Source organism: Zonotrichia leucophrys, chromosome 1 (genome assembly GCF_028769735.1).
Source record: "Zonotrichia leucophrys gambelii isolate GWCS_2022_RI chromosome 1, RI_Zleu_2.0, whole genome shotgun sequence".
Classification (NCBI taxonomy): Eukaryota; Metazoa; Chordata; class Aves; order Passeriformes; family Passerellidae; genus Zonotrichia; species Zonotrichia leucophrys.
This window is the reverse complement of record NC_088169.1, coordinates 65,975,437-65,997,607: the sequence shown is the minus strand read 5'-3', so window position 1 is coordinate 65,997,607 and position 22,171 is coordinate 65,975,437. Positions and strand designations below refer to the sequence as shown.

General features: G+C 38.3%; 1 protein-coding gene across 2 annotated transcripts in view; it reads right to left on the bottom strand.

The window, feature by feature from the left end:
* The window catches only part of TRPC4 (transient receptor potential cation channel subfamily C member 4), a 131,726-nt gene that overhangs the window by 59,679 nt on the left and 49,876 nt on the right, over positions 1-22,171 (bottom strand). For both annotated transcript variants that reach the window (XM_064715684.1, XM_064715676.1), the window contains 2 exons: positions 20,498-20,902; positions 901-1,419 (listed from right to left, as the gene is read on the bottom strand). In XM_064715684.1, the coding sequence (XP_064571754.1) occupies positions 901-1,419; positions 20,498-20,875 (897 nt within the window). In that variant the 5' untranslated portion in view covers positions 20,876-20,902. The remainder of the gene's footprint in view (positions 1-900; positions 1,420-20,497; positions 20,903-22,171) is intronic.

Below are 22,171 nucleotides of genomic sequence, written 5' to 3'. Positions count from 1 at the left end.
ATTATATTTTGCAGAACAGAGATTTAGCAGTGATAAGATTTGACACAGAAGTTTTTTAAGCATTTTCTGTAATGAATATGAACAAATACTGAATACATTTGTCTTGCCTATAAACTTCCATAGCTCAGCTGACTTGGTATGTACTGTTTCCCAATAAGATAATACAACATATTCTGACATGATGATATGCAGGGATTAGGTGAAGGTTTGGAAATGTCATGGGAACTGTCTTCCTAACTTATTTTTGTGTCTTGCTTCTTTTGCTTTTGCACACACAAAAGAACCAGACTACTTTAAAAAATATATGCAGACATCCTCTGATTCCAAATGAACGTACACATTGGTGAAGCAAATGTATGAACTTTTAACTGCCATGGACACCAATACCAAGGTATTTCAATTTGAATTTTTTATGAAAAGAGAATCTGAATGTCAACATTTTTGGGAATCATGCATGGCTATGAAACTTCAGCTTCAGTATCTGTAATAGCTACTTTTTGAAGAAACATCTCTACAGAGGTACCTCTAGAGTGTGTTTAAACACAGCTGGCTTTTTCTTTCAGACACAGTCCAAGTTAATCTAAATTATGCTTTATATATTTCTCACTCTATTACTGAAGAGCCCTTCAGTGCACAACTACTGAAGACTATGTCTATTCAGGTGTAAAAGAAAAGGAGTTTAATAGAATTTGTGCTAGAAGAGAACATTTTGAATTCTGATACTATCAAACTGTAACAACTATTCAAATTCATCTAATTAAAACTATAAAAAGAACAGAAACCTAGTAGAACAAAAAAAAGATAAGCAAAAATTTGTCTCAGTTAAAAGGATGTATTTCAGGCTCTTATCTATCACATTACTACTACTGAATACACTCAAATATTCTCCAGCATACTCACCTCTTTTTGACGGTACTTAATTGCCAGTTTCAATCTTGCAAGATCATTACCACTTTGTTCTTCTATCAAGCTATTATCATCTCTGTAATTAAGAATAATTTCCAATTCCCTGGAACTCCGTGTCTGATCCAGAAGATCTTTTGCAAATTGCTTGCACTGCCGTGACAGTTCCTCATACTCTGACTTAAACTCATTTTCGACTTTACTCAGTTCCTGCAGCTCCCAGCTCAGCTGAAAAGCGGTAAGGAAAGGATCCTCACTGGACAAAGCAATCAATGATGGGCTCGCCAGAGCCTTGTAGATATTGAGTCTGGAGCGAGAGTGGCGGAGGCTGTCCACATCTGAGCTTGAGACACATTCCACACAGTTACAGCGCACCTCGTGCGGCCTGGGCACAGACACCCCCTTCTGCACCAGGAGCTTTATGATTTCGTAATTGTTGGTGTGGGCAGCCAGAATAATAGGCGTGATATCCGGCGTAAATTCTGAAAACTGCTTGTCCAGAAGCACTGGTGGCACCTGTGAAAGAAGGCAAAAACTCTTACGGGCCCACTCATTGAACTAGAGTTGTAGAAAATTAGGCTAGAAATGGTTTGCCGGGTAATACACTTACTTCTGGATCTTTATTTCTGTCCAGAGTTGAAGGAAACTCTTTAAATATAACAATTCAATTAGCTAAGATAGTATCTTACCAATTAATGAATTGCTATAAACAGGGTGTGATCCTTCACAGAACCTGCTTATACATAAACAACCCATGGACAATGATTTATTGGAGCAAATTATTAGATAAACAAGGACAAGTTAGACACAAATGCTCCTCCCCAGCCCCTTGAGGTGAGCAAGATGGAAACTTTTTCTTCTCTCTCACTGGTTTATCTCAGTTTCATAGGGAAGAAAATGCATGGGGGGCATAACTGTGAATCTCTGAAGAAAGCAATGACAAGGACACAGGAAGTTAGATTTAGAAAATAAAATGGTCAAGTAAATGAGAAGAAAATGAGTAAATGAGAAGAAAATATGCATTTTCTTAAAGAGAATTTTCTGTTGAAAATAAGGCTGTGTAGACAAACAGACTTGCTGCAAAGAGCTTAATGTCTTAAGCTCAGTTCTACATTCACCTGCACAAAGAAACATGTTCTGTTTATAGAAAAACAGGGGAGTTAGTAAAAAAAAGGTTCCCAGAGACCATTTTTAAAGCCTCTTCTGATATGCATTTCTGGTTTTTTCTGTCATCTTTATCAGAAGACTGTAGGGTTTTTAATTTTAAGCTTGTCTCTTTATTTTACACTACCAGATTCTAAAGTCTTTCCCCGGTCAAGACAATTTGTTCAATTAGTATGACTAAGAATGTGAGTGTAATTAGCCAATGCCAATCAAAAAAATGATACTGGCATCATCACTTACAGACTGACTTTTGTCCACAGCTCAATAACCAAGTACAAACACAATCCACAGAGCACCACGGCGAGGCGCTCTGAGGGATGTTCTTTCAGGAGGAAGAGAAAAGGAAAACATTTGACCCAAAGTTATCTGAAGGCTAGAGAAACAGATGGCCATCGCAGGGAGGAAAAAATTTTGATGCAAGTCTCATAACAGCACCATGACCTCACTGCCAGGTGGAAGAAGCACAAGTGGAGTGGGAGGGTAAAATGGGAGTGGAAAGTCAAGACTGGAGATCTGGCATTCAGGATTGTAATCACACATCCCTAGGGAAGCAAAACCTGCCTGGCCATAGCATATTGCTGACCTTAAGTCGCTGTGCCAGATTCTGAGAAGGTATGTGGAGTCAACAGGTAGAAATCCCTTTTCTCCCCTCTCATGCACTCAGACATGGCTTGGCATTGAGTCAGGCTGGCACTGAGTTTGTTTTAGCACAGGACTGTGGGCTGACTGAGATGGCACATCCACCCTCATGACCCCATGCAGAGGGTGCAGCTATCCTCAGAGGTGGGTGCTTACAACCAGGGGTTCTGAGCCAAGTAGCTTCTGTACAACTTCACTTCTGCTTGCTTTATTCTGAGGTACAAACAGCATAGCATGTGTAGAGAAACACTGGTTACATATTACTCATGAAGTAAGGAACCCAATTGAGAACATACTGAAGTATATATGGATGGAGGGAACACTTGGGTACAAGAAAAAACAAAAGCTCTGTGTGCTGCTCCTGGTCTCAGCCCCAGAACCACAACTATGGACATATGACTTCCCAGAGAACACTGTGGCTCTGCCCATGATGTTCTGTCAGGTCTCTTCCAGGGTACCTCTGGGACATGTGTCCCCTCCTGGCTGGACACTGCACAGAGCCCACCTGAGGATGCCCAGGTGCCCCAACCACATCATTATTCCTGTCCAGTGTGAACTGGGCTTGAAATCCATGTATGTTTTCTCTCCTGTCTTTGGTATCAGTGGGGGAAGTGAGACCTGTTTCCTCCCACAATTCTCACAGGTTATTGCAGTCTTAGATTTGCCTTGTCATATTATATAGGAAAAAAGAGAGCACTGTGTGCACACAAACACACTTGTTATGTTCTCTAAATTAGTAGTTTGGCCAGTGATTTTGAGACTAGAACAGCATGAAAACAGTTGTAGAGATTCAAGCTTTGCATTAGTAGAAATGAAATGTTGGGTGATCATAGAGCTGAAAAAGGTTTACAGAGAGGCATGTGTTGTGTTCTGACAGTGTCTGCTACAAGCAGTGAGACTGCCTCTTGGCCTCAGGTTTAGGGTACCAGAGAGCGAAGAAGAGAGCTGCAAGGGGAGAAAACTCAAGGTCAGAAAGCTGTAACTTCAAACTCACTGACTGCTCAGAGTAGAACTCTGTCACTTCACATGTTGCTAGTTTTTTACTTTCTGACAGTACTGAAGTAACATTTGCTTCAAGCCCTGCCAGAACTGAGGGCTGTCCTAAACATACCATCAGCTCCAAGCTCTGAAAAACTAAGACACAGCTTCAAACGACATGGTATTACAGTGACTGACTTGTACATGGGGTCCATTTCCTTTCAAGCTGCTTGCTTTTTCTCATAGCTTATCAAAACCTTTCATCTTAAGCTAACTCAGATTCATGGCCAATGCACACATTTTGGAATTCATCACATCAGAATTTACCCAAATACAGAAGTATTTATTAAATCTTTTCAGCCATAACTTACAGAAACATTTAAACTTAATGGCAAATCCTAAAACATCCACTTTAGTTACATCATGACTTTAACCCTTGATCCTTTCCCTTAAAATTACAAAATTTTAAGATTTTGTACTAATTTAAATGAAAGAGATAATATCGAAAAAATAAAGTCAAATTATTCCCTCATCTGAAGCAAATTATTCCCACATCTGAACTTATCCTTTGAACTTATCTTTGAAGTAATGAGCACTCTCATGGCATTCAGAAAATTTCAACATATAATGGCTGATACAGAGTACTTGCTCTTAAGTTATCAGACTTACAATGAATTTTACTTTCAAACTACTAAAAATAATTCCCTTTAAAGAGAACCAAGCCAAATAACCAGCACACACTGATATTAGCCACACTACTGGAAGCCTTGACAGAACACTCACAGAAAACATTTGAGTCTTCCTTAAATCCTGGAGGATGGAAAGGTACTAGGTTTTTCAGTCATTGTGACTTCTCAAGGCTCAGCAGTAGTGTAACTAATCATACATTTTGGAGTAGCATGCTAAGTTTGGGGCTGCTTAAACTTGGTGAAGTCAATTTTTGCCTTCTTACACTTTGTGAAGAATTTCTACTTCAACACTATTTACAGAGCTGAACATATATATATTTGTTATGAATGTCTATGTGATTATTAGACAAAAAAAACCCCAAAAATCTGAACAGAAAATAAAGGATAGTTCAAAGTCTGAACACTTCAGTGCTCAAGGGCATGAGATTTTTTTGTAGCATTTCTTTTCCCTGCACTCACTGTAAGTGGGAATGAGTCAGCCTGGTTTGGATATCTAACAATTCTTTTAGATACCAAGTGGAATGGTCCTCTTCAATATGTTTATATTCCATGTATGGTCTGTGTGAAGACAAGCCCTTTTGCTATGACAGGAAGAGGAATCTAGGTTAAATTAATGCCAGTTAGGACTGAGATGTTTTCTTGCCCTCCGTGACATGAAAGGAGAGACCGACTGTTGATGATCTCTGAGACATCCAGGAAACAGAAAAATATAACAGTCAGTTGGAAAACAAAAAACATAAACTCTATGTGTATCTTTTTCTCCATCTAGATTTCTCATAATAGCTCTCATTACTGCAATATCTCAACAGAAAGACTGAAAACTACAGTCCATTTACCTGCTGTTTAGGTGCAAGAGCTCAGAATCTATGGAAATCTATTTGCTTGGGCAAACAGATAGGTTCCCTGACTCTTGTCCTTGTTTATTTATTTGCAATTATTTTGTCTTGTGTTTGATAATAAAAGAAAATCCCACTTGGTTTTAGGCAGTTAGGGGAATAAATTTCTGAGTCATGTCCATCATGACAGCATGATTGGAGGAAAAACCTAAAGCAAAGGCAAAAAGAATATATGACAGATAAGATGAATACATATGTCATGCAGTACAGGTTAAATAAAGAAATCAGTATTATTTAAGTGTGTCATCAAAGTTTCAGCTGCTTTAACACTAATTCTCTATACCCATCATCAGTCAAACATCTTGAAAATGCTTAACTGTACATTTCTGTACAGCCCACAGCACATGAGTTATCCCTATGCATACATGGTTCCATGCTTTACATTCTGGTTTGTTGAATTCTTCTCTTTGGTTTGCTATTATTGTATCATTATTGTATCACCTGAAATACATCCAGGTTAAATAAATGGAAGCAGTTCCCCTGGGAAGGGTTCAAAAATTCCTCCTACTGCAACTCCTTTACCATGGACTAAGTCACCAATACACATCCAGATATACTGAATAACTTACAGATATCATGTCAGGATAACTTGAAATCAGCTGTCACAGCACCAGAGGGGTCCTGAGACTCATGTTGAAACTATCCTCACAAGACACACAAACAGCAGGAGTGCAGTGGTGGCTCCTGATTGTCTCAAAGTGCTTTTTCCCACCCCAGGGTGCTCACTGGGAAGTGTACAGCTGCATATCAGGCAGTTGTACATCAAGGATGTAAGGCAGGCAAGTGGGTGCAAGTGCCCAAGGTGAGCTCAGGGACAGCTCACCTTTTCAAGCAGGGTGTGTGACACTACCGATGTGACACCCATCTGGTACACTGTCATTGTCTGCCTTCCAGAGGCAACTTCCCTGGCCTCCCTGAGAAGGGTTCTACCTCTTTATTGTCCTTGAACTCATCACCTTTCCTAATGATAACTGCCACACTGTTAATCTGCTAAGTGTTATCTTTCATTAGTTAAAATTCTAGTTTTAAATGTCTAGTTTTTTTCTTTTTTGTAGGAAACAGACACATAACAAGTAAAAAAGAGGGTCTTAGGCACTGAAAGCTGACTAATAACTAAATAACAGTCTAAGGACTAAATGCATATATTTTAGTAATATGGTAACTTCTTAAGAATGCATACTTTCATAATGCATACTTTCATATTCAATATATGTGGATGTGTATACTTTCATAAGATTTAACTACAAATTCTGTTCTTTAACATTTTCATATGCACATTTTACCGCAGGACTGTCAAGATGCTTAATGCTTGACTTCCAGATTTCTTTCCTCTGGAGTCTAATGTAATTCCAGTTGTGAATTAAAGCCAGGCAGGTATAGCAAAAAATAATAATTAAAAATCAGATACTTTTGTGTGGACATTTTTTACCAAAGTATTACAGATTTTTGTTTCTTGTCTATCTTAAAAAGTTCCTTTATTCCAGTATTTCCTATGATCTAACAAGAAGGTTCAATCCCACTTTTTTCCAGTTTAAATTATTTTGATTATACTATGTGATTATGAAAATTTTAACTATTAATTTTACGAAATGTTCCCAATATTTTCCTGTGAAAATATTATATTCCATGTCATGCCAGAATATATATATATCTAATTTTATATAGCTGAAATTGGGTAACATAAACACTCCCCTTAGCATGGAGCTCAACATAACACATTCTTCAGACACAAGCCATGTGCTAACTAGCTCAAAATTTGATTGCTGTGCTCATGCTGGTACTGACCGTCAGCTAGCCAGGGCTTGTGCCTCCTAACCTGCACTGCTGGGATACAAGACAGGTCTTTTTCAAAAGTACTCCATTCATCATTTTGGCCAGTTCTCCAGGATGTGTGAAAAGAGGGCATGAACAGTTAATGCTGAATGTGTTACCTTAGGAGCTTGCTTTTAGTCTGTCTCCTCCTGGTAAGGGGGGAAAGGCAACATTCTTGCCTCTGTGTAAACCCTTCTCAATGTACATCACGTCTTAACATATTTCCAAGGCTCAGGCCTAAATGCCCTCATTTGGTAATATGAATCACTGTTAGCAAAGGATCTCTTCCTCCCACTTAGAATAGTGTTTTATGTAATACCATGTCCATTTATTTTGCTGAAAATTTACTTTCAGCTTTGCTGGAACATTACTGGAACAGGGATTTTTGTAGTAACACAGAATCCCTGTCACATTTAAGGAGGCCTCAGTACTTCCCTTTTTACAAGTCTGTGAATTTTGAACAGTTAAATGTACAAGTTTGAGTTATTTTCATCCATTTTTTTCCAGGCTCAAGCTGAGTTTACAAAACCTTGGATGTGTTTTTTTTTTTTTTTATCAGCTACACTTAACCTACCCCAAAGATGTGAGTTTTCTAATGCTTGCTCATGCTCACCTTACTACATCTGAACCAATTTGTGTGTCACAAGTGTCACATCATGGACTGATCACTTCCAGTCTCCATGACAGCCACATTGCACAAAAAGCATTAATATAACACATTAAGGAAAAGAATTTGACCAATCTGTTTCTGAAGCTCTGCAGTGGTGGGTGGATATGTCACACCATTTCCTCAGAATGTTTCTGATACTTCATATGCTCTACCTTTGTGCAGTTTAAGCCCATAAATTCTTGTTCTATGAAATGTGAATACAGAGAATACTTCATTTCTTTGCTTTCTGTTTTCCAAGTTTTCATTTAGACTTTCCCTATGGGGCCTGAAATGGGATCGGTGCCTTCCAGCTTCCCACCCTTTAAGGTCCCTTCCAGCTCAGGCCATTCTGTGATTCTACAATTCTATGACCTGTGCTCATTCTGATGTCATCAGATGTGATTCTGACTTTTGAACAGTAAAATGGTATTGTCCAGTCTTTTTGTGCTAGTCTTGTTTTAATATTCCCTGCAGAACTGTTATCTTAATTGTTTTCAATTCCAAGACATACTTGGTTGATTATTTCTGCTCCACTTAGAACCTTACATTTTTTTCTTACTGAACTCTTTTATTTTTCACAGAAATAATGACTTGCTTGCCAAAACCTGAATGGTAATTGTGTCCTGCAAAAGCCTTGAGATCCCCCCATATTGGCAGTTGTCTACAGAATTAACAGGGCCTCTATTTCATCTAAAATGTCATGAAAAATTGCACTGATAGGGATAGACCCCTGCAGGACTGCTCATTTCACCCCTCCATATGTCCTGTTTCACCAAATACTGTGCACAACTTCTGTGAGTGTGGTTTTCTTAGACTGTCCTTTGATTGACAGCTTATGAAATCTTACAAATCTCGAGCTATATGATATGTGCTGATTTTCCCCAACATAAAGAACTTGCTATCTGGTGATGAATGATAATTATATTGTTATGACAAGCTTTGTTCCTGACAAATCTTGGTAGACTGTAATTCATGTCTATATTTTCTTCCAGGTGCTTACAAGCAGAATGTTTGACTAATTTCTTCAGGACAGTCCCTGCTGTAAAAAACTATAGATTTCTTTTATTTGAAAAAAGAGAATATGGAATGGAAAGGGAATACTGTAAAATTAATTGATAGCAGTTTCCAGACAGAAGCAGAGGAAAAGATATTGGATTTGATAGGTTTGGACATGAAGTTGTTGGGTGGAACTGATGTCAAAGGACTTCAGTACTTTATTTTTCTCTCTTTTTTTTTTCAAGTTGTTTTTTATTTGTCCTCCCTGTATCTCTGAAAGAACTCTGTTCCAAAATACTGCCTGTACATCAAACTGCTCATTTCCAATTAATGTCTTCCTGTGAGCATTATGAGTGAATGGATGTGCTGTTTCACCAGTCAACGCCAGTAGCTTGAGGAAGGGTGGGAAATTGCTTGAAAATAGACACTCAATAGAAGACTGCAAGGATATTTAGAATTTGTTTTCAGCTATGGAACTTACACTTGCTCTCCCCACATAAAACTTTTAAACAGGTAAAGGAGTGTTTCTAGTATTTCTCAGCATTGCTTGACTGCTCATAATGAGGAGTGACAAGAAAAAGTTGTTTTCACTCAAGGGACAGTGAAAGAAGAGAAGTAAAATGGTTTGGAAAAAACATGAGAGCTGAGAAAGGAGAAAGATCTTATTATGGAAAGGATTAAAGGGGAACTTGAATTATTTATGTCCATCATGATATAACTCATATATACCTCTCAGAGTTTGCATGATGACTAAAGTCAATACTGAAATGTCCTGAATGTTCAAATCAGATATAGGGGGAGGGCCTTCTCATTTGAATTTATTAAATGGATGCATAAATAATTTTCCCAAGCACAAAATGGTTCATAAATACAAAATTATTTTAATGAACCTTAGGTCTGATATTTCATTTCCTGAGAAACTGTCTCTGGTCCGATTATTAAAATGTGGAGAAGCTCTTGCTTTTCCCTGTTCATTTTTCTTGTCTCAGAATCGCTCCAATAGTCAGCTAGAGAGGTGGAAAGAAATTGGCTTGCTTCAACAGTGAGGTTTTCAGAGAAATGTCAGAACAAAGGAGTTCTCAGAATCTAAGCAGAATCCTTTGTTTATCCCTGAGCTTCCTAGATCTAGACACAAGAGAAGCTGTCCCACTGGGTATAGAATTATAAAGACAGTTTCTGAAAAAGAGCTTTTCCAGAAAAGACAATCACAGATTGGTGGCCTCCCTTGGTATCAACAAACTGTTCAGGAGTTACAAGTGTCTCAGAGGGTGGGAATTAGCTAAATGTCTTTGCAGCTGATTGCAATTATTTAACACTGCAAAGTAATTTGTGCTATCTTCATGGCTGGGAAGTAAATTTAATATTTGAGAAAATTAAAAGGGTTGTGCTCACAAAGAACAAAGCGAGGAATAGGAAAATTCATGAGACACAAAAAATGTTTTCTCTATTTAAAAAAAAAATAAGAGACAGGAATACAAAAGATTTTGGCAGAGACAAAGAAACCTGTATCTTAAGAGGATGCAGAGGAACTTCACAATAAGCCGTTCACAAGTACATTATTCCCAGTATGTTTTTCAGTCGTCAGTTATTTAGCAGTAGCTCTACATTTTGAACCATACTGTAAATTTCCCATATTTCACAGATGCAAAACAGAACATTTTTTCTGAAGTATACAGAGGCTCCACAACTATGCTAGGATGTTCTGGGAATGAAAGATGTACTTGAGAGGGAAAAGATTGAAAACTGAATTTTATTACAGGTTGATGATATTCTCAGCTGGCAGCTGGATTAAATTCCTTAACAATAGACATGTTAAAATCCTCCTTGCATACAAGAATCAATTGAACAATCCTCCCGCTTAAGAGGTTTTGGAAACCTGTAAGTAAACAAGAGAAGATTCCTAGAAATAAAAATATTCCTTTTGAATCCCCCTGCAAAGAGGTCAAAGGAGAAATGGGAGAGATGTGCATTATTATATCCTGCCCTACACCTGCCCTCCAGTGAGAGACCAGGGGCAGAAGAGTTAGTCAGAGGTACTTAAGGGCACATTGCTAGAAGGAAACCTTTGAAACTGATGGCAAGGGGATTGGATTGGTTCAAACCCCTTAATACTCCTTGTTTCAACTTAGGCTTATCTTAGTTTTGTGTTCCTCTTCAGTTCACCAGTTGGCTGGACCTTGATCTGTTCAGATCTTACTCACATGGTGTATCCGTGCATAAAGAGTATTCTTAATGTGCTTTAGGATATGGAAATGTTAGGTTTTTTTTTTTTTCTTTTGATTGTATGTAAGGATATTTTTGCTAAATTCAGGGCATGGTAGTAAGCAAAGACTTAATAAGCAAAGGTCTAAATGAGCAAGGATCAGGGAAGAGAAATTTAATCTTATCAGCCAGAGGGCTTGTACTTACAGTAATTGTCATAAAATGAGTTGGTAGCAAATAAAATGATGGTAGACTTTTGCATTTTCTGCAAATATTCAGCTGTATCTTAGCAGTACAAAATATGAACAGATACACTTTGAGGGTAGATATTTCAGGTTTCTTTCTTTTTTTTTTTATCTTGCCAGAAGGCCTCACAGACTCTGACAAGCCTGCAAACTTAGATAATATTTTATTACCAATTCTCTATAGTGTTTTAGTAGCTGAGTTGAAAGGGGAACTAATTTTGCCTCCTGCCAATCTGGGGTGAAGATATGGAAGATATGAATCCTGGTACAGGCACAAGTACAATTAAAACACTTCTGTCAGTGCAGTATGTGACAAACATATCCTCTATCCAGAAAACAGTCAGTAAATTGACAAGCTAAATTGGTAGTCTCCCAAGACAAGTCAGACCCTGTTATCACATTAATGGGCTTTGTCAGTCCATTGTGACTTTTGAATTTGTTGGATTGCTCCAGCTGGGTGTTGACATAAAGAAATACTAGAAATACTAAATTCCTGCAAGTTTCCCAAAAGATATGTATGTTTGAGAACTAAAGAAAATTATGAAGTGTAAATGCAGGTATGTTACTAGGCACCAGAGAATTCATACAAAACCAGGATATTATGAGTGTATCAGCCTCTGCAAAAGCTTTGATGAATGCTTGTAACATCAAAAAGAGGAAATTACATCATGAGGTATATAATTGGATGAAAATTAGATTTCACAAATTTCACTGCTCATAGAGAAATTTGACAAGAGATGCCCTGTGACACAAGGAAAGATAATGGTGGGGCGTGGAAGACTATATATGAACAAGGTTCTTGACAGAGGTGTGCTTTCTAAATTTTCCTAGTGTTTTCCCATGGCTGAAGGTTTGAAAAGTCATTTGTTTTATAGATTATTATGTATGATTGCATGCCTGATTCCCAAAGACTAATGCTCACTTTGAAAAAGTCTGTCAAATTCTATTCTTGCATTATTTAAGAAGTATCTCCACAGGCAAGTTCAAGGTAAATGCATTTGAGCATAGTGGCTCCTCATAGACAGAACTCTAAAATGGTGGCTCTTTGAAAATATTCTTCAGTGGACCATTGTTCAGTGTTGGATTGCCTGGAGGCTTCTGTCCATCAGAAACTGCTGTGCCTTGAGCTGTTTTCAGCAGTAGGTGGTCCTGTTCCTAAAATATTTCCTGTGTTTCTGCACTGGGCATTGTCAGAAAAAGGATATGTTGCAGAAGAATATACAGGAGAGTATTTGTCGTTGTATTTAAACACCTAATGGTAGCTCTATATCTGAATTGTTTTTGAACTTCTATTATACCCAGGAAAAGCTAGGGCTCACCTCACTTGCCCACAGGCTCTGTGACATAACTGCAAGGCCACAACATGTCTTAGAGATATTCTAAGATGCTCCATACTTCACTTACCCACTACTTGTGAGCTACTGGGCTGGGCCCCTGGTTGATGTAGTGAGTGGAGTCCAGAGAAGTCTTTTTCTTAGCTTACAGCAGACACTTGGTATTCGGTCAGGAAATCCTCTTGCTCATCACTGACCTAACTGGGAGCTCACCTATCTGGCTGATATGTAAGCAGTAAATGGACTGATTCAAACAGCATTTTACTGCTTGAGACACTCTAGAGAATGAGGGAGACCTACACAGACATGACATGAGACCTACTGGAGGATGTCCCTCCTTTGCAGCACAGGCAGGGGCAGGGAGGACACACCTCTGCACAGACTGAGCTCCACTGCTGCCTTGCCTTCAGCTTCAGGCATCCAAATGGGGGGCTGATTTCCATCCCCTTACATACACGTTTTTTATATATACACATATTTTTATATAGCACATATTTATACAGAGCACAGATCTCAGTCTGGGGCCAAAATATCCAGGGCCAAAATATTAACTGTTCCCTGAGTGGCTGCTCTAAGCAGAAAAGATACTGGATTTTTTTTTTTTATATTGCTCCTTTAATGCTTATAAATTTGTCAACTTCCTAAGTTAAATTACATCACCAAATGTACAAATAATTGGCAATAGGGATTTCTAGGCCTTAGAAGACAAGACTACCTCAATCAAAAAAGGTTGTGTTGGTTGAACCTCTCACTCTTAACAAGTTTATACTACTGGCCTCAAAGCTGATTCTTAACATTTTTTCAGGCACTGAAAGACTGTTAAAATATTTAGATTTTAACTGCAATCTTTGGAGTTGATGAGTTTTCAGGAAGTGAAGACAGGTGGGTTTGATGAAAAGGATGCCTGGCATGGAGGCTTGTGAAGATGACAGTACAGGACCACTGACTGTAGAAGGCAGAAATTTTGGACATCTTTTATTTTAATTTGTGTTCTGTCCCTATTCTGATTGTAAGTTTGGCTGAGTGCTGTAAAGAGGGGCTCAAAAAACATGAAAATTTGGAAAAAGAAATCAGCACAGAAAATGTGACTTCTTGAAGAAAAATCTGACTTTTATGCAGACCTTATTTTTTAATTACCTTTCTAAAGATTTGGAGTTTCTTTTTTTCTAAAGGGTTTGATTTATTCTAGACTTTCAAACAGTTTTGATAATCTGCACTCATCTCCTCATGGTAGGAAAGTACTTTCATTTCTAGCATGAGCTTCAAACAAGAAATATGAAAATGTCAGCAAGTAATGACATAAAAGTACTCAGTATTTCTGAATCTGCAACACTTCAAGTTTAGGTGGAAGCTTGGTTCACCAGCTGTCTTTAAAATAAATCTGTATTTGTTATCACCAAAATTCTCTAGATTTCTGCAAACTGCTAAACCAGAGGAATAGATTAATAGCTGGGAAAAGTAATTCTCAATAACACTACCTTCCAGGAACCTACCTAAAAGGATCCTGATAGTCAGAATTTTTCTTTATGTTGCCAACAAAAATTGGCTCATCATTATGTACAGGTCAAGAAACTGTCATGTTTCCCCATATTTTGTAATTTGTCTTTTGGTATTGCCATGGAATATGATGATTTAGAATTTGTTACAAGGTGATGGGTGCATATTGTAGAACACATTGCCTACCTCAATATTGAAATTGCTAGCAGCTCTGTTGGATGGCACAGGCACACCAGCTTCTGGAGTATTTCCTTAGTAATTGTCACAGGTTTTTCTACTCATCCACCCACCTTACCTCTGATACATATAAACACAGACAGTTTGGGTTTATTGCCAAGACATAATGGCATTTATGTGCAACTTTTTTTGAACTTGAAAACAGCCGGCAACCTTATTCAAACCCAAGAACAAAACTTCTGTAAATTCTTATCTCCATCTCATATGCAATTAGTCAGCTTGACCCTTACTGTGCACCTGTGCTACATGCTGTTTCCATGTGCCCAAAAGGTTATATGAAAGACTGACCAGTTTTATCTATAAACGAAATATCCCCTACACAGCCTCTCCCATTCATCTGTCTATCAATATGTCAGAAAATTCTAACTAATCAGACACCACTGGGAAAAAAACACTCAGCTACCCACTCAGGCAGCTAGCAGTGGAAAGAAACAACATTTTGCCCTCACGTTCCACTTCAAGAATGTGTACTTTCAGCCCGACAAAGAATCTCTGCAACGCCTCCTCCATACTCATTACTAGCTAGACTGTCATTAATCACAACATTCGAAAAAGACATTTCGTTCATAAACTTCTGTGGGAGACATTTTCAAAACAAAAATGATGCTTAAATCTCAACAGACAAAGACTACCCCACAAGAGATTGTGACTGGTATTTTGCGAAGTCAATGGAAAAAGAGGTTTAGATTAGCAAACTACCAGGCATCATGTAGTGATCATAAAATCTTTCTTTCTGTCTCCTCTTGACCAATACAACTCCCAGTTCAGTTACTAGGGGAAAATTTGAAAGAGAATTTAAAAAAATGTCAGGTTTAACATTTATGTAAAGTCTATTGCAGTCATGTTGGGCCTACAACCTGTATACATTCCTGTCTTCTCCAAGGGGGCCCACTGTCACCAGGAAGAAGTACTACCCTGACATAGGAACTTTTCCACATACACACCACTGGGCTGTGTGGCAATGCAGGACTGGGAAAATGATATTCCATGAGACTTGGAAAGAAAACAATGGGCCAAAGCTGCCTAAATGCTCTGCACACATTAAGGGAGACTGAGACTGAAGCTGGGTTAAAAATGCGGCTCCAAAGCAGAGCATTGGCTTCATCTCAGGACACTGGGCCTCCTCAAAGGGTAACTTCAAGAAGTCCAAAGATACTGAGAGACATTAAAGGAACAGAGTGGGTGATGTGGCCGCATGCAGGGAATCTCCTAGGAGATAGGAGCTCTGTCAGGCCTGATAGGAGCTCTGTCAGAAGAGCAGCATCTAAGCTGCCAGGATTTCAGGAATGGAAAATGACTCTTCAGGCTCTGTGCTACTTTCATGCTGCTTCCTGACTTTTCCCTTTTAGACTTTTTCTCTGTTTCTGGGAATGCTGCCAGACTGAAGGCACTTTGCCTGCAAAGCTGTCTAGCCTTGTTGTCCATATCCCTTCCCAGATAGCTTAGGTGAGTGCCTGAACATCCACAGAGGAGTCTGTTCCACTGGCCTAGAAACTACACTGTACAACATCCTTGACACTTCCTCACACAGGACCATTCCCTCATCCTGGCTGATCTCTTAGTCTTTCATTCTCTCCAGAACTACTTAGCAAATGATTAAAAAAAAAAATCAGATGTTGAGACACATTTTGGCATAAGATCAGTCACTGTTTTTTTTTCTGATGAGAATTACATCAGTAGCTCCAAGCGAAAGACAACTTGTATTCTTGTCCTCTTCTACCTTCCCACACTCCAAATAATTATCAATCAGATACATGAGTCAAGATTGATAAAATATAACTTTAGCCTTTGACAGTAAAACAATGCCATTTCTCTCCCTACCTCCCAAAAAGTCCCACAATAGCAAGCTTTCCTACCAATCAATCACCTGATAACTCCACCTGTTCAAGAATTTACAATGGCTGCTAGCACACTGAACAGCACATAAATATCTCAGCATTTGCCATCTTCTTACACATGAATTCTCACCTCACCTATCTCTTCCAGATGCCATTCCTTGTAACAGCACAAACACACAGCTTGCTCTGGTTACCTCTGCCACAAAAGGTTCCTTCCTTCCTTTCAGTTCTTTCCCTACAGATAAAGGCTAGAACATATCATACCTAAAGTCTACCATGACCAGAGAGACTAGAGGCCCCTCCATGCTGATGAGGAAGGGCTGCTCACAGTCTGTCTAAAGAGAAAATGGTAACCTAAATGCTGAATCTTTCAGTCCTTCAGAAATGTCTCTATGAAACTTAAAGTCTCTCTTGGAATCTTAAAGTTTAAAAGGTCTGGGTTTTTGTCTCTTTTAATAAATATTTTTTCCCAAATATTTAGACAATAGACTGAACTCACCCTTTCTTGGGCCATTGAGAAATTGCCAGGAAAATCCATGAAACCCAACAAAAATAAGTTGTATATGCCATGGACTTGCATTTTTAAAGGCTGACACATTGACAAGCTGAAGCCTGGCTTCCTGACTTGACTTTGGCTGAGTAAGTAGAGGCAGGGCTTTTGCATAAAGTAGTTTATGATGTGACTTTACTGCTTGTCCTGGGAGAGCAAAAGGTCTCTGAGTGTTGCAGCATGTGGATATAGTTTATTTTCAGCTTCCTACTCCCAGCACTGTGCCAGTGATTTCTACTTTTCTCTGCATGTGAGCCAGGCACATATCACAGTGATCACATCTCCCCTTATCCAAAAGCTTTTCTTCCTCTAGCAATTCCCTTGTATGTGCAAATGCCAGCCTGGCATTAGCTCAATATTTTGTTCATACATCTGCAGATCTATCCCTACAGTGTCCACCCATTAAAAACACCCTCAAGTATCACAAGACTGACATACAATAGTGAACAGAAGGCATAAAAGCACTGTCATGTGCTTTCTGCTGCTAGTCAGACAATGCTGTAAGCACTGCAGTCAGGTTTCCAAGTCCTAAAGCAAGTCTGTCAGCTAATACAATGCCACATGGATTCAAGTCTAGTAACTGAGATTTCAGCTTCACTTATGTGATTTGCAGCATCCTTAGAAGGCAGCTGCACCTCTGCTTCAGTCTTCCCTGAATACACACAAATATTTAGATGGTCAACCCCCCAGCTAATGATCAATGCCTGAGTTCCATAAGCAGTAGAGCACACTATGATTTAGATAAAGGTATTAATTTTTTATGCTGCCTAGCCCCCAGCCCATCTGTGGATGCTGCATGCAATTTAACAAGACAAAAACGTTTTCTGCAGATACTAAATTTAAAAGAACAACTTTTTTTCCCCCCTCTTAATTTGGCATTCAGCTATCCATCAGGGTAAGCAACAAGTGACTTGGCAGATAATTCAGGACATATGGCTTTGAAGAATGGTAATTTAAAAGTACTTGGACAAGTTTCCTCAACTCATTCACATTAATTTGTGCTATTCTCTTTTACTTGTGCTCTGGCAGCTGGTACAGCTAAAAGAGTATAGAAATATAATGAATATAATGCAAGTGGCAAAAAAACCCTTTCTTGTATTGGATTAATGTATAGTGCAAAAACTTCTCTCAAAAACTGAGAAGCAGAAGGAGTCCAAAGACAATTCAGAACTGTTAAACCTACATGCCTCATCTGTAGTCACCGGTGGCAACAGATGTATCCATACATTGTTAATTAGGCTAAAACCATTATAACCTGCGTGGTCGTGGAAATGCTGAGCCCATCACGTGCGGCTATTAGGCAGAGCCAGCAGCTGAATGATCAACAGAGTACAGAGTTTAGATTTAACTTTAACGAGATCTGAACATTGTTTTATAGTTTGGGGGTTTGGGGGTGGGGTTTGTTTGTTTGTTTTATTGGGGTTTTGTTAGGGTTTTTTGTTATTGGAGTGGGTTATTTTGAGTTTGTTTTGTTATGGTGGGTTTTTTGTTTGGTTTTTCTTCTTTTTTTTTTTTTTGTTGTTTCTTTTAGAAGAAAGTGTAAATTAGATATCAGTGGCATCTCTAATTTGGAGATGTTGATTATAAAACTTTTCTAAAAATGCAAAACCAGATTACTTTAACTAAATGAATTGATTCCTGGTCAGAATTAACACATTGTTACATTTCCCCCCTTTTTTTTGCAATGCTTAAAATGTTTAAAGCATTAAAGTTTGGAGGATAACCAGTTCTTTTAAAAGATACATTTCAGCAGTCCTGAAGAATTTTAGCTTTCTGTTGATACAGAGGACATTTTCTTCTAGATTTCTGACATTGACAATGAGAACTTGAATTATATAATGAATTCTATGCTTAAAATTATTTCGTTTTACAAATATAGCTACATTTTTGTATGAACTGAAGCTGAAATTAGCTATGCATCATACATAGGATATTATCTCATGAATATAAAGAAAAAAATAGTGAGAGCTAATTCATTTACTTGTGAATCATATCAGGTTTTTTCCAGAAATTCAATGTTCATAACTTTTTCACTAATTAAACATTTGGGAAACTGTTTCTTGTGCTTGGAAGTATTTAGCAAGGTGTTTTTCTTTCTATTATTAACTGTCTTCTGCAGAAATAAAACTTTTCATCAGGGACCAAAGAAAAAAAAATCAGCAAAAAAAGGGTTGACCTCAGCCAAAAGGTACTTTTTTATTATACCAAATTCATTGTGGCATTACTGCAAAAATGCCATTGGCATTTACATCCTCTTCAGCATGCCATGTTCCTAAAAATGAACCAGTGGGATCATCAGTATATTATTACACACACACCTTTGGATGGCTACCATCAAATGGCATGAACTCTACCCTGTCAATGGCACCTTCCACTGTAGAGGCTGCATAATGGACACACAGGGGTTTTAACTGGTTTGGGATGATCCTTCAGGCTCCTCATACACAGCACTGAGAAATTCCCATGCGCTGTATCCTCATCTGCACTATCAGTACAGGAATCAAGAAATAAGACAAACATCATGTGAATATAGTTTTCTTCCCTTTCTCTGACATAAATCTGTTGTCATTTTACAGGAGCTCTGCATTTACTATCTAGAAGAAAAGGCAGGCACACACATTTGCAGGAGTACCTAGTATCTTTCTTTCCATAACAAAGGAGCATAGAATTAATGCTATTTTATCAGCAAAAATTATACTTTTTGCCTATTATCTGCAATTATCCATGGCAAGTATATTATACTGTAATTTAAGTATATTATATGCATTATGTGTAAAAGGGCTGTAATAATTTCAACATACTATTCATTGAAATACATTAATAGAGTACCTATAACACAAGAAAGCTGAAATTGATAAAAACAGAGTACAATAGTATAACTACTTTTAAGGTTTTTCTTCCTAGAAGAGTCATAGGAATATCAGAACTCATGGGCTATGTTATCCTGTCTCCACTAGTTTCTTAAAATGAGAAAGATTTGCAAGAGGCTAGATACTTCCCAGAGATGTCTCAAAGCAGCTCAAGGGAAAGCAGAATAGGTATCAGATCATGAATGAAACTATATGCAATGTTTTTTTTCCTTTGAGAAAAGACAGGGAGAAAGGGAGAGATGTTTGCACTTTTTTAGCTGTACTTCATAGGATGGATGACTACTTGAGACAGGACTGAAGTTCTGATCAACTGGGTCGTGTCCACCAGTTTTGCCTTTCTGAGTTGGGATACGATGACCTCTACATGGATGGGCTTAAACATTCATTGACTTTTATGGGAGTTTCATAATTAAATCAAAGGGACTACATATTAACTCTACTATTCTCTTTGGAATTATTTGATTCTTTGAATGATTAAAGATTTCCCAGCCATATCTGCAGGAATAATATTATGATTATACACAGGGGAGTTATGGGAAAGACAAAGAGAGACTTTTAACCTAGGCCTGTAGTGACAAGAAAAAAGGCAATAGTTTTAAACTCAAAGAGGGTAGGTTTAGAATGGACAGAAGGAGGACATTTTTTACATTTAGGATGGTGAGACACAGGATAAGGCTACCCAGAAAAGTTCAGGTCCCTGGAAGTGTTCAAGGTCAGGTTGGATGGAGCTTTGAGCAACCTTGTTTAAGGAAAGATATCTCTGCCCATGGCAGGATGTTGGAACTAGACTTGAAGGTCCTTCTGACTCAAAACAATTTTTAACTGTATGATGCATAAACATAGATGAATACAATGCATTCAGCATCAAATGAATTGATTTTCTGATTTTAAGTATTGTGTGCCAGGATGATGTTTTGTTTTTCTTTCTCTTACCCCCTTTGCACAATTCTTCCCTTTACATTAGACCAGATTATAAACTCAGAAAACCCTGCACATACCTGCTTCTCTCCACTGGGTTTCTTGTGATTCAACAGCAGCTCCACGGCTCCAACCACCTCCTTCCGTATGGCATGCAACAGAGCATCTCCCACATACACGTTAAAACTTAAGAGCAGCTCAATGAGCTCAAGGTTCTCATTTTCAATTGCAATTAGGAGTGCAGTTCTTCCCAGGGGATCAATGCAGTTAATATTGATCTTGAAATAAATTTCTGCCTCCTCCAAGGCTTTCTTTACACTGGCGTAATCTCCTTTCTCCACGGCATTCAGGTAGGCCTTCTCTGAATGGGACAGTTCGGATTCTGCCCGCACGATGCGAAGAGGGATTCGATCTCTGTAGGGAGCATTGACGCTTCTTTTGTAGTAGAACTGGGCCATATTTTATGCCATTCTAATACTTTGTCTCTGCAACATGAAAATGAAGATAAAATCAGTAATTGAGCTTGGGGTATGGTGCACCAAATTAATATTTGCTGTATGTACATATTTAAAACTCATACTAGAAAGTGATGTTGAAACATTTTTTATCAATAGAACATGTAAGCAAAAGTGGAAGCCAAAATACTGCTTATTTGTAACTTACCAAGTAAAAGCATATCTGCCAGAATACCATTTGCTTATTTGCTTTTTATAAATCTGTGGCAAACAAGAAATTATATGGTACAACATAGTTTACCACCAGAAGTGTTGGTCCACTTCATCCTTAATCCCTTCATTCAGTTCTGCAAGGACTTTAAGAGCACAGTTGCCTGTCTCAAACACTGTAAAGTCCACAGAAAGACTTGCCATGGGAAAAAGCACAGAATGGAGTGACAGGATGGCAACCACCCCAAATCTGACAGAGGAGAGATCTGGTTAGCACATCCTGGTAGGTGCATCCAGACAAAAAATTCCCAGTGCAGCAAACTGTATAGAGAAGCAACTGCTCATACACATATGAATGGTCAAAAAAAGATCACCCCAAGTTATGGGAAAGATGGCATCTATGACCACCAATGATCACCAAAACCTCCCTCTACCTCTCAAATATGCCTCTGTGGGTAACTTGAACTTGGACTGCAAGATAAACCACTAGTGCAGGGACTTGAGATAAGTTAAAGGTGGTACTATCGTCCAAGTGCTGTCTCAGACCTAGGGAGAGATTAACAGAGCCTGGGGAAAAGAATGGATCACTGCTAATGGACATAAAGAATGTAGAATTTATGGGCCACAAGGAAAGGCAATTCAAAAACTGCACTGAAATTAACTTGGATTGGGTAAAAGGTAATTCCAATGGAGAGATCTCCTCTGACATCCTACAAAAACCTATGTGTTGCTTAAGGACTGTGTGTGGACAATATAGCTTTTACATCTTTCTAGTCCTGCTCAAATATCCTGACTTTTCTATGACAGGCACAGACTGCACAGTTCAGTGATGAGCTTCCCTACTAAGATTTTGATTCAATCTCATATGCTACTAGAAAAACATTCACACAAAATGTTTTTCTAACCAGAGCTCACTAACTTATAAATTAAAACTCAGAACCTAAAAGGAAAACCAATATGCATAGGAGATAAATTTCCAAGAACTGGTAGATAAGAGTCACAGTTTTCATTCTGAACTACTAAGTTCTAAACTAGAATTAATACTGAAACATAGCAGCAATAAAACCACTCTAAAGTCTTACATATAGT